The 13,932-nt window shown below is 34.3% G+C and overlaps 1 protein-coding gene across 6 annotated transcripts in view; it reads left to right on the top strand.

Moving 5' to 3' along the window:
• Positions 1–13,932, top strand: part of LOC145940077 (protein couch potato) — a 94,966-nt gene that overhangs the window by 2,153 nt on the left and 78,881 nt on the right. For 5 of the 6 annotated variants that reach the window (XR_014425956.1, XR_014425957.1, XM_083044917.1 and 2 more), the window contains exon 1: positions 7,450–8,066. The exons of the other annotated variant lie outside the window; for it this stretch is intronic. Coding sequence is in view for 3 of the 5 variants with exons in the window: in XM_083044917.1 (XP_082901043.1) it covers positions 8,004–8,066 (63 nt within the window). In the remaining 2 variants the exon portion in view is untranslated. Of the gene's footprint in view, positions 1–7,449; positions 8,067–13,932 lie in introns of those variants that run through there. 6 annotated transcript variants of the gene reach the window in all.

Here is a 13,932-nt window from a genome sequence, read left to right as displayed (position 1 = left end):
GTTAATTTGTTAATTAAATTTTAAAATAATAATATATAATGTTAAAAATATTAAATAAATAATAAGTTGTAAATAATATGTTATAATACTTTAAATTTGATTAATATTTTTGACAGAAATCAGCTGATTATTGTCAAAAATATTAATCGAGTTTAAAGTATTATAACATATGTTTAAAACATATTAAACATATTTTATTTAATTTTATTTTGAACCAACTGTTAATCTGTTAACCCTCGTGATGATAGCCTCTCGATGCTACGAATATAACGCACAACGCGAATCGAGATAACTAATCAGCATCGCGGAAAAGCTACAACAATACTTGCAAGAATCGATTTTGCATGCCTTTTTTTAGAAAGAAAAAGGAAGGATTCTAAAATATTCTTTCCCCAATGAATAAGTAAAATAGTAAAGGAAATCGACAATTTTTAGCAATTGTTATACTCGAATGATTGTCCGCAATAAATTATTTGTAAGTTGTCGCCAAATCATCACACGATCAGTGATTCATCGCATTGTCACTGATACGTAATGGCGTAATTTTCTATAGTTTAATATGATGTAATCAGGATTTAGATATTATCATGTATAAAGTGTTCTAGAAAAATCTTGAACTGGCATCTCATTTTTTAAATTAATTTTCTCTTTTATTAAAATATTAAGACAAAAATATTTATAATATTGCTAAAAGTAGAAATAAATGAACAAATTATTGTTTATTTAAATTTAAATAAATCTTTTTGTAATTATTTTTATATCTTTTAAATTTGACTTCAAATTGTTCACAGAATTTGTTATTAAAATTAAAGCTGGAGATTTTAAGATATTTTAAGAAATATCATATTTAATTTCAAGAATTATTACATATTTAATTTTTTTCATATTAACATTAACAATTATACTCTTAAAAGCTGCATATGCAATTTTAAAATGTAAAACTTAAAAAAGTATAACATTTTTTAGAAAAAAATTAATGTTCTTCGTTCCCACTGAATTAATTAATATTCACCTGTATCAAATATCACGCTTCTGTTATTTATACACACTGACTAACGATTTTCGCGGCAACGTGGCCGCGTTTGCCACAAGTACTGAAAATCGACCAGTCTCTCCTTATGAAATATTCAGACTGGATGTTGGAGTCGGACTAACTCAAGCAGTCAGTTTGCATCCAAGTAATTCTCGTGGACGAGGATGCAAGCAACTCCTATGAGGCTATCGAAATACGTTCTGGAAACGCTTAATCGGAAGTCTCGCGGGTCGCTGCATTAACCCTTGACGGCGCAATACAATTTTCGCATACGGATCGATATTAGATGTAGTATTTTTATTTTAAGTATTACCTATGTTGCGTTTAAAGTGAAACGTGACCTCTGCGTCTCATTCGTGTTCTTTTGTAAAAATTCAATAAAGATAGGGTCAAACTAGAATAGAACAGGATAAGTAGCGCAAATTAGATTATTCATTCACAAATAGCAGTAGAATGAAACAATAAGTATAAAAGATTTCAAGAATTTTTAATGGCCTGAAATGCATTTAAAGACATTTATTAAATTTATATAAAAGTTATAAATATAAATTTATCGCCAAGAAAACTCTTTTTATATTTTTCCCAGTTTATTCTAATCGAAATTCGTAAATAAAACAATAATGTTTTGAAGCTAATATTATTAAATTGATGATTAATAATAATTTTGATGATAAAATTAATTATGATTTTTTAATAAATGTAATTTTATAATCACTATATATTAATTTTATTTAGCTTCTTATGTAAATTATAATTATTCAGTGACAAAAGCGTTTAAAAGCATATATGTAGAGTATAGTCTTATTAAGGATTAAGCGTTTCCATCGTTGTATTAGTATTATGAAAGTTGCTTTAATCCTTGTAAAATACTTTCTACTGTATTACGCGATAAACAGTGGATAAATGCTGCATAAAATATATAATTACATACTCATAGTATAGTTTATTGTTAGACTTGATGAAAATGCATCATTATAGATTTTTTGCATCTTTATACTTCTCCGAATTCTTAGAATTTTTTGCACTTTATTGCACTTAACGTACTTCTAAAATAAATAGTTAAATATTAATTACGTTATTACATATTTTCATCATTTATCTCATAAATAAATGATTGAAAAATCGACAAGGTACTGTTAAATAAAATTTATTTAAAATATGATTTTTTTAAACAAGAAATTTAAAATGACACGTTGACAACAATACATAAAACATATACAGACAAGCCAAAAATATTTTCTTTCTTTTATCTTATACAATATATATGCACGCTACGCATAATTTTTTTATCAGTATGCAAAAGTAACTTGAAAAGATTTGCACACAGAAACTTTCTTTGACGTTAATACAATATTGGATCTAGTTTCTCATGAAATAATAAACGCGATAGTTCCGTCCAAGGATACAGAAATAATTGCGCGCGCCGAATAAATAATTCCGCATATTTTCGTCGATCGGCCGGCGCATGTGTGTGTTGATGCACTACTTATTGGTGCCCTGTGGTACCATCGTTCGTCGGTCGATTCGAGCAATAAACCATCAATAATACAGTCTACTTGCTACGGTTTAACGGTGTACGACTCGAACACGCAGAACACGCAATCATGTTGCTTTACATGTTTAGTAGTAATAATCCGCGACTCGACAATTTTTCTGTATACGATTGCTCCGCGATGTTTTATAGAAATTGAGTCGATTTGCATACGACTGAGAAATATGAATTTTATTGCATAATTGCGCCAGAAAACGGTATCATTAACATGTAAATGTTTTTTTTTTTCCATGATCTAATTCTGTCAGATTGATATGTCGGATAAGAAAAAACGGCAAGGGCAAAATATTTGGTTTATAAAAAAACCATTGAATCTTTTACGACAGTTAGTATATTTGCGACAATTTTTTAATCAATTATTTTTTAACACAAATTTAATTAAAATAATTAAATAATTATTATCTTATTACTGATTCTTAATAATTATCTTATTACTGATTCTCTATTTCGCGAAAAGATCTTCTATATTACATAAGAAGTATGCTCTAATGCTATTTCAATATATATCAAATCTATTTTAATGTGTAATTGCAATATCATAATTTGTCAAATATCATAATTTGAAAGACAATCATGATTCTTCATTAATTAAGAAAATATTAAATATTTATTTCGAGTTAATTGCAATTTTTTTTCGTTGCTTTAATAAGTGTTGTATATTTACTATTCTCTAAGCAATTCATTAAGAAAAGGAAAGGTTTTGACCGATATAGCGGTATTTTTTTCTCTTCTCTCAACGTGGACGCGTTGTTCATTCTCGTGCAACGGGATTCTAGTGCTATCCCATAATTCTGAAACTATAGTTGGAACAAAAACAGCTCACGTATCGTCCATCTGCCCCCTTCCTTTATGTTCTTCTCCCGCCTCTTTTCCCCGGGCTTGTTTCTGAATCATCTGCGACACGACCATGGGCATCTTCCACCTGCTAATCTTGAGGAAAGCTACGCGTTTCGAGCGGCTTCCACCTGTTAGTTACGGGGGAAAGCGTGTAGTCACAGAGTTCCTCGTGTAGAACGGAGCTGCATGCGCTTTGCACCGCTCTTCCTTCCATGCCATCTGCTCTCTTTTTCTTTCTCTCTTTTCCCCTCTTTCTTCCTCTCTGTAAAAAGAGGTAAAGAGAGAATGCACGCCGCGAGAACATAACGCGATGCGCTTCGGAAGAAAGTACGCCGTTACTTTCGATGCATCGTTGCACCTCGCGATTTGCTCCTCGAAGCATCGACCCGAGTTATAGTTTTTTCGCGTGCGAGTGAGTCAGAATCTTCCGCGATATAAACGAATTCCATCTTTACATAGACCATTATGTGTAATATCGTATAAATTTTTTAAATCCGAGATTTCTAAAATAGAAGATTGCAGATTTTCTAGAGAGATCTAGATTTACAGAAAAAGCTACATGAGAAAAATGTATCAAAATTTTATTATTATTATGTATATATCTTTTTTTATTAATTATTATTTTAACCAATCTCGAATATATATTATGTATGTAATTTGACAAAACAAGAATTTATATAGATACACTGAAAGAATTTTCTCTTAGAATTTACCATGAAAATTATGGTAATCGTGGAACAATATGGTATGGAAAGAATTTTATGAGAATTTTTCTGATTAATATTTATCACAATAAAAATAATAATATCTATCACAATAAAATATAAAATATGTTTGATTAATTTTACTAAACTGCATAGTAAAATTAATCAAACATATTATATATTTTATCGTGATAGATATTATTTTTATCGTGATAAATATTAATCAGAGAAATTCTCATAAAATTCTTTCCATACCATATTGTCTCACGATTACCATGATTTTCAAGGTAAATTCTAAGAGAAAATTCTCTTTGTGTAGTTAATTTTTACTTAACTCACACATAGACATAGGAAAATAAAAAAAAATTAACACCTTATGAATATTTTTTGACAGAAATCAGCTGATTAAAGAATTAATTTGCTAATATGTAATAATATGTTATAAAAATTAAAATAATAATGTTTTAAAATATTCATATATATACATATTCGTATATATACATATTCGTATATAGTATACATATTCGTATACATACATATTCTTTTAAATAAAATGTCATAATTTGCTTTAAAACTCGATCAATATTTTTGACAGTTATCAGCTGATTTCTGTCAAAAAATATTAATCGCAGATAAGGCATTATAACATATTATTTACAACATATTACTATTTTATATTTTATAACATATTATTATTTTAAAATTGAATTGGCAAATTAACGCTTTATTAATATTTTTTGATAGAAATCAACTGATTAAAGAGTTAATTTGCTAATTAATTTTTAAAATAATAATGTATTATAAAAATTAAAAAAATATAATATGTTTTAAATAACATGTCATAATTTTTTAAATTTGATTAATATTTTTGACAGATTTCTGTCCAAAAATATTAATCGCAGATAAGGCATTATAACATATTATTTATTTTTTATTTTAATTTTTATAATATATTTTTGTTTTAAAATTTAATTAGCAAATTAACGCTTTAATCAGCTGATTTCTGTCAAAAAATATTAATAAAGTTTAAACAAACTTTATATATAAAAATATCATTCTTTTTTATATAAAATCGAGGAATTTATATAAAATTGTTTTGTTCTTAGTACATATAAATTTTATTATAACACATTCACGTGTTATGTAGTTAAAAATTTCACTTTTTTTTATATTTCAATGCACATTTTGTGTATTTAACTTTTGTTTTTGTCTATACAGCAGACGCGAATATCTCTTCGCTGTGCGCTATTTCGCCTTCAGTCGTCTTTTGTAACAAGCTTGGCGAAGGGATTTTCCTGCAGGGCATGCCTTCTTTCTTGACCTCTTTGTTGCAACTCACTTTAATAAAGTAACTTCAATAATTACGGTTATTATAATAACCGTGCGTAACAAGCGCAGACGAAAGCGTTCATCGTTATAATATTATTATACTTCTGACGAAACCTACTTTTCTTTTCAAATATATATTAAAACGTTTATAATGTTCAGAGCTGTTTATTTTTAAGCTTATTTATTTTTAATATAAAGTGTGTGTGCATGTGTTACGCTGATTTATATAATTTGCAAATAACACCAGGTTTTTTAAATATGATGTTGTATTTTACATTATTAGAAATATTTTATAAGAAGATAAAAAAAAGAGTAGAGAAAGAGAGATAAATAAGTCTATAAAATATAGGATATTTCTTCCTATTCTTTATGTAAAAAATGATACTTACAATAGAATTATTTATTAGCAATTAAAATGTTGTTTGATAAATGCAAGTTTTTTTACAAACTTCTTATTTTTTATCCAAAGAATATATATATCGACACGTAATAGAAACTAAATTTAAAAGAGAGAGAAAAGCTTCATGAAAAAGTTACATTCTCGTTTAAATGTATTATATTAATTATATTTTTTATATCATTATTTTTTATCATTTACTATTATCGTAATCTCATTTGAAAGAGACGAAATGCGCTCGAAATTCTTCAGTAGTAACGATTTTCTCTATCGAAGGTGATCCAAAAAGCACGTGCGGAAAGCTCGACGCACCCCTATTCTCGCATATCACCCCTCGCAACGCGGCGGTCATCCCTTCGCCAAGTGCAGCTCCGCTTTCCCGTCGCCTTTTCCGGCGGCGCGACTCGCGAGTACGAGAGAGGGAACCGCGCCGATGTGGTTCCCCTCCAGACGAGCGCTTCTCGCCTCTCTGTCCCCTCATCGGAATCGCGAGCGCGAACCTGGCCCTCTTCTCCCCTCGTTCCCATCGCAGGCGCTCGATCCAAAGGCCCCTTCGCTCTCCTCTTTCTCTGTCATCCACCCACTCACCTACCCCGACCCAGTGGCCCGCGGGCCACCCCACTCCACCCTCGAACCCGCGCTTCCGTCTCACCGCCATCGTGCTGGTTCACGCTCCGTCAGTCTGTCGGCAACCTGCGTACCAGTCGTGTCGCAGCGCTCACGTAACAAAATTCTTATTATTATTACTATATCACTCTCTTTACTTGCCTTGACACTTGGCCGGTGGTGTGTTCATTCTTCGTTCTTTCGACTATATATATACGTTGCGCGTTTTTCATTTTCGCGACACCGCTTCCGAATTACGTCCATACGCGTCCGGAACTCTCTTCTCGCGCTCATCATCGTCGAAGAAATCGTTTGCATACACGTATATCCGCGCTCGCGCATGAAATTCGCCACGATTCGCGGTCGTATTATCACACACGGAACGCATCGATAAAGTGATAGAGAGACAAAAGGCCGTAACGAGAGAGGGAGGGAGAGAGGAACAATACAAATACGTCAAGTACGAATCCGTCATCTGCGAACCTTACTCCATCGCCACCACGACCTACGAGCGTCACTGGTTTTCCGGAGTGTTGCTGCGTGCCAGCCATCCGGTGCGTGGCAAATTGTACGCCTCGCGTAACCTTGTCGTCGTCGTCATCATCGCCGTCGCCGTCGTCCTCTTCGTGGCGTGTAATCGCGCGAGCGCGTTCACGCAGCAACGTTAGGAACTCCGGAACTCGGCCGGAACCGTCATCAGACGCTGGACGCTCGCCGCATCCGGTGCATGGATTACTGCTGCTCACCGATAAATGAAACATCCGGTTTCAAACAGGAGCAACATCGCCGACGTGGCCGATTGTGTTCACCGGGTGCTGCCCTGCTCCTCCTCCGCGGCGGACACGCTGCTGGTGTATCGATTGCTCTAAAATAGACGCGTGGGAACAACACCTGCAGGCCAGGCGTACACGTATACACATGCCGCTCGCAGGCGCATAAACGCGCAACAGACCGCACACGTTCGTGCACCACGTTTCATATATATACATATACATACACACACTCTCTCCCTCTCTCTCTCTTTCTCTCTCTCGCTTTTACGCTGCCACGACTCCCTTGCAGCGGCAACGTGTGACAGGTGCAACGACGACGACGTCGTTGTAGGGTAGCCGGAGGTGGCGCTATCGGAGAACCGCAGCAGGAAGCGGAAGAAGAAGTGAGTGAGGTCGACATCGGCGAAAAGACGCGAAAGAGAAGAGGAAAAAGGAGAGGCGAGGAAGGGAAGAAGAAGAAGAAGAAAGAAAAGGAAGAAAGGGGAAAGCCGACCAGGGAAGAGAGAGAGAGAGCGCAGAAAGACCGGATCAGGGAAGGAGCGAAGGCGTGGAGGAGGAACAGGAGGAGGAGGCCGCGGCCCCCGTGTTTTTTCACGAAGGGAAGGTTATTTTCCAGTAATACGTCCTGGAGGCGCCCGTCGTCTTCGCCGGTACAACCATAACGCCGCCCGCTTTAAAACGACCGAGACGGGACACGGTGGACTCATCGCCGCCACCCGCTCGTACCGCAGTCCCCGGCAACCCCGGACCGTCCAGCAAACTCGCCTGCATCATGGACGCGCCGCTATCGCAGAGCATGGACTCCGTCAACACGGTGGCCACCGGCGAAGATGAGGTAAATGTCCTAAGAATTGATCTTTAAAGGCGCAAGCACAGCGCTACCAAACCCGCGAATGCAAAGGGGTGGAATCCACCCCTTCTTCTGTCGCGCTCATTTCCCGTCCTTTCTCTCTCTCTCTTTCCTTCCCCAGCGTGTGTAACTTCGAACCATTCTCGTATTTCATGCGTTTCTTTCGCGAGACTATCAATATCTCTTTCCCACCCCCGTTCTTACCATCCCTTTATTGAAGGTCACGTTTGAATATCAGATATCATTTTATTTCTCTCTTTCTTTCCTCCCTTCTGTCGTGAGGCTATACTATGCTCACTTTCTCTCCCTCTTCCCTTCGTCATCTTTCTCCCTTGCGCTTCTGTGTTATCGCCATATTGGTCGGTTCTCCATCCCCTGTGCACCCTTTCTGTATATATCGTGTCTGTCTCCCTTACTCGTTCCAACCCTTGCGCGCGTCATAGCGCGCGCAAGCGCGTATTTAGATGTGCTCGCGCAGACTGCTGACACGCGCGTACCTTCGCCGCGTGTAGAATGTCACTCATTAATGATGCGATTTCGATGCAACATGCATGCTCCAAAAAATGGTTCAATGATAGAGAGAAGAAAAGGTTTACAGACATACATAATTAGATATACGATAAATAGTCATTGTTCTTTTTTTTAGATAGACGCTCGTAGAAAATTAAACTCAAATAATGACTAAAACAATTTTTTTTTCTGATAACGTATAATACAATTTTAATCACATTTCATGGGAGCTTTTTATGAATTACTGTATTAAAGAAATAGCGACGAAGCGATTTTTATAGAAAATCGGTGGAAGAAATGCCTGTGTGAGTGTCTCATGGTGATCTCAGTAAAGTTTCGTTATGTTTCATTGTGACAAAAATATCAAATTCAATATCCTTCGATAGCGAGCGATAGATATTCAGAAATAAAATGAAATTAAATGCATGGTTCTGTATCGAGCAGGTTTGCAAAATCGATTACGAAACAGAGAAGCGTGAAGTTAGCAATTATATGTAATTGTACTATTCATTATACTTGCATTCATTAGTATCCTTTGTTCTCGGCGATCAATCGCAACTATATATATAATCTTGCGCAATTTTTCACGATTGCTCGTGACTTTGTGGAGCGGGCAGCTGGTGTGACGCAACTGTTCAGAGTTGAAACAGTTGTATGACACAACTGTTCGTTGTGAGAATGAAAATAAATCGTATCTTTAATTTACGATGTTGAACATTGAACGTCTACCGGATCGAAAACTGTAGAGAAGTATGCATTATACTGGTTATAGTACAAGTCGCGAAAACTTTGTTCTACATTAATTTTCAAACTGCTGCAATGAAGTTTCTACATCATATTTTTATACATCACTTGATAACAACAGCGCGCAATCAAAAATGTTATAAAACTTCTCGAGAAAAAATACGTATACGAAAACAGTAAGAAAGAAAACGTAGTTACGGTACATTAAATTTTGAAGAGTTTTATTTGCGGAAAATGTTTATTTAATATGTTTCATAATTTATACATTTCTATATCCTAAAAAAATTAGTTTTTTCTTATATTTCTAAAGCAAGAATTCTTATTGCATTGAAAAAATTAACTATTAATTCTCTATATTAACAGCTCTAAATTAAATTAAGACATTTTATAACAATAGTGATCATAACATATGTAAAAATATTAATAGATATTGGAAATCTTTAAAAATTAAAAAATATATATAGAAGTTAAAATTTGGATCATTTATTATAATGAATAGACTCATTAATTACAGAAGTTATTTTTATTATATTATGATATATCGTGATATATATGTATATACACAATATTAAGAATTATACATTCTAATGAATATTTGTATAAGTAATGACATAAAACATCAATCAAAAGTAGTCAGAATTATATATTAATTAGACGAGAGAAAATTCTAAAATTTTATTAAAAAAAAAAATTTAATATAACAGGGTTAAAATTTTGATCGAGAAAAAGGGGGGAAAGGTGCAGTTCTAACACGCTTCAATAAGTGATAACATCGTGCGCAATGCCACCGTTGCGCAGCAGCATACACGCACACACACACACACACACACACACACACACACACACACACACACACACACGTACACATACACATACACATACACATATTATGTACATGCATGCATACGTGTATACATACATACGTCTTCTGGTGCAAGGCGGGAATTCGATCGCGCGCCTGCCACGACAGAGTGTGTGTCTCGCAGGTGACTCGTTTTTGTTGGTGTGCGCTCGATCGGACGGTCGCCTGTTTACCTGTGTACGTTCGTCTACCAAGCTGTTGGCTTCCTTCCACGCACAGAGCAGGCGGCCACCTGAAAGAGTGACGCCGCCACGCCACACCACGTTCGCTATTGATTTTTCCGCGACTATGCGAGAGGGCCACCGAGGAGGGCCCGCCAGCACGCTCCACGCTATGTCACGTCATATGGAAGGTGTATTACGCCTCGATACGTAAAAATGTATGTGTATGTGTATGTATACACGTGCGTGCATACATCGTACACGGGTGCCCCGACATATACGCGCGAACGATTTGACTTAGGTCGCAGAGAATACCGGGTAGCGACCCCAACGAAGAGTAACTGATGGCCCTGCCTTCTGTTTTTGCCGAGGGTCAATCGATTCATGTGTTTACGACGGAGTGGATGCTCGGGGAGTATAGAGGGAGTCGCATTTTAGCTGTAAAGTTTTGAGGAGAATGAAATTTTCTCCAGCCAGGAGAATTGGAAATTTTCTGGCTAAAAATAGTCCACGAAAAACCCAAAAATAAACCGTCTGAGATACGTTTCTATATCACTGCGTGTCAGTCTAATCGTTAATTTTTCTACTTGTCGATTTATTATACGGACAAGTATTTTACTCTGAACGATAAACTTTTTACTTTTTATTGTGCCATCGTTTATTCATGTTGTAGCTTGTTCTTCAGAGAAATTCTCGAAAAGATATATCTATTTTTAATAATTTTCTACTTAAGAATTAGAGTAATTTTTATAAATTTTTTTTTAGGATAAAATCGATTTCAAATGAAAAATATAGACAGTAAAAGATACCTCGATAAAAAACATCACAAAAATAATTGTAAATTACTTATGCAATATTCAAGAGAACTTCTCTATTCGTACGTGATGTGGAAATAAAAACCGGAAATGGATATCGTGCTTTCTATTGCTGATACGGAAGTGCGTGTGCATGCATCGTGTTTTGCTATAAAAACAAATAAAGCTAACGGCGACCGAGTTTTCTAGTTGAACGACAAGTTCCTGATCGATTGATCGAGTTCCTTCTGAGACAGAAAGACGACAAAATAGGAATTCGATTGCGCGAGACGAAGAATAAGAATTTTCTTCACTACAATTCTTTCCGACAAAAACAGAAATGCCATTGTCATTTCTTGAAAAAAATATATATAAAAAGAAAATATATAAAATTTCTAATATTATTTTTAATGTGCACGTTCCATTTAAGAAACAATATTAAAATTAAATAAACGTGATAATGATAAAGATCAATATTTTTAATTATTTGATACATCTCATATATTATTCGCGCTATATGTATAAAAAAGTGAGATTAAATAAAGTTGGAAATGTTTTTAATATCAATTTTATATATATTTTTATTGTAATGTAAACTAAACTAAAATATATGTTTTTCATGAAGTTTAACTTTTAATAAAAATTTCCATCCAAATCATGGAAAAGTATCATCATGCAATAATTTACCGAAATCATTAAAATCATGCCATTGACTTGTGACAAAACTGCAAGGTAAACAGAAAAGCGATGTCGATAAGTGAATATTTATTCGAGCGATTTCGGCGCGCGAATGTTTTGTCGTGGAAAATTTCATTCAACCAGTCTCTCGTTCGTATGACGACGCGTTTACTGCGCGACGAGTTCGTGATTATAACGAGGAAACGCTTTCATGCTTCTCCCCGTTAATCAAGAGAATGAAATTCACGAGCAGGTTACGGCTTTTAATACGAATGTCGATGTCCCGCGAGAGAGATGTCTCTAATAACGTGATAACTTCAAAACAAAATTGTAATTTGCATCTCTATGGCATAATGATAACATTAATTGCCTTCGAATAATAAATTGTTATTTAAAACATTATGATATTGCAAATACACGTTAGTAATTTTAAATCGAAATAGCTAGATTCTGCGAGAAGAAACAGTTTTATATATTTTTCTTGTCTTTTTTATGTGATAAAATTATATGTTTATTTTATGCATCATAATAGATTTCTATTATAAAGCATATACACACATACACACACAATAAGAAGATAGCATTCTAGAATAATAATACTCTTTTGTTTTTATATATTAATAATAATTATAATTTTCAATTAATATAGTTTTAATATGTTGTTTCAAGTTGTCTATATAATACAATTTGTATAAGAATCCGATTATACAGGATATATCGAAAATTGTGAATACAGGCGAACTAAAGATCGCCCTTACGCAAGTGCAAATCGAATAAAATATAAAACGAAGAATGGAACAATTTTTTTTTATACAAGGGTTCCTTTTTTTGATTTTTGCATTTGCATGAGAATTCATCTCTATTTTGTTTATATCACGATAAACCCTGGCATTTTGGTTGATGTCAAAAATACAATTAGTATATTGACAGCTATTCATTGCGTACGTGTGTGGTTTCTCTTTTCTATCAATTTATAAATTTTAATTTTATTTTCGAGATATCGCGGCAGATCTATTGTGTGCGTGTGGATAAATCGCGCGTAAATACAACTCGATGCGTGCTATAATCGCATCTACGATTCATACATAGACGTCGCCGCATCGAGACATAGTAGAAGCGCAGCGGTGCGCGCAAAAATTGACAAAGATATTTCAGATTCGTTGGGCAAACGATGATCATGCTCGCGTATACATACACAACAGCATTATCCTTTTAGCAGTGAACGACAGAGTCCGCATTATGCGTTAATCTTCATCGATGTGTGCAGGTGCATGCATAAAGAGCACCGGTTAGCTGAACCGCCCCTTCGTTTCTCTCGCTCTCGTTCTCGCCCTTATTTCTGTCTATTCCGCGCGAAAAGCGAACGGGGAATTGGGCTTCAGATCTGTATGTTAATGCATTCAGATGGACCGAAATCCCGGTCGGTCAGAGACGAAAGCGAAATAAATGCGCGCATTTACATAGAGGAATTGCCGGAATTGTGGTACACAGAAAAAGACGAAAAAACATAATACATATAACGTGGACGAGAACAAAAAGTTTATTAGGTATTATTCTGATTATTCATGGATTTTGTTCCTGATTTGATGAATCGTTGAATTGAGATTTTCACAACATAATAATAGTTACATATAATAAAAGTTACATTAAATATGCTATGTTTTGTAAAAACATATTTTCATATACATATATCGAAAAATCTAAATATTATAGAAAGAGAAGAGGTGCACATGTAAAATTATATAACTTAAAAATATTACATATACATATAATATTATTCAAGCATTTTTGGATTTATAGACATATACATAAATTCAGATTATATAATTTTTTTTTAAATTTTATTTTTGTTCGAATATTCTAATATATAAATGTATATATATTTTAAAATTATTATATTATAAGAGAACAATAGTACATTGTATTATTTTCCTCTTGTATAATAATGATTTATATTATATAATTTTATATTTCTATTTTTATTTTTATATTTCTTTCTCTTATCATACCAAATCATAAAGTCATTTTTATTATCATGAATGCGTTGATTTCTGCTTGTGTCAGGGATTAATTATGCTGTGTCGAAGGAATCTGCATCTCTT

This window comes from Prenolepis imparis, unplaced genomic scaffold, assembly GCF_030444845.1.
Source record: "Prenolepis imparis isolate NDT839.2.m4 unplaced genomic scaffold, iyPreImpa1.0 SCAF_8, whole genome shotgun sequence".
NCBI classification, from domain to species: Eukaryota; Metazoa; Arthropoda; class Insecta; order Hymenoptera; family Formicidae; genus Prenolepis; species Prenolepis imparis.
Note: the sequence above shows the minus strand (reverse complement) of the source record. Positions and strands in the feature narration are given on the sequence as shown.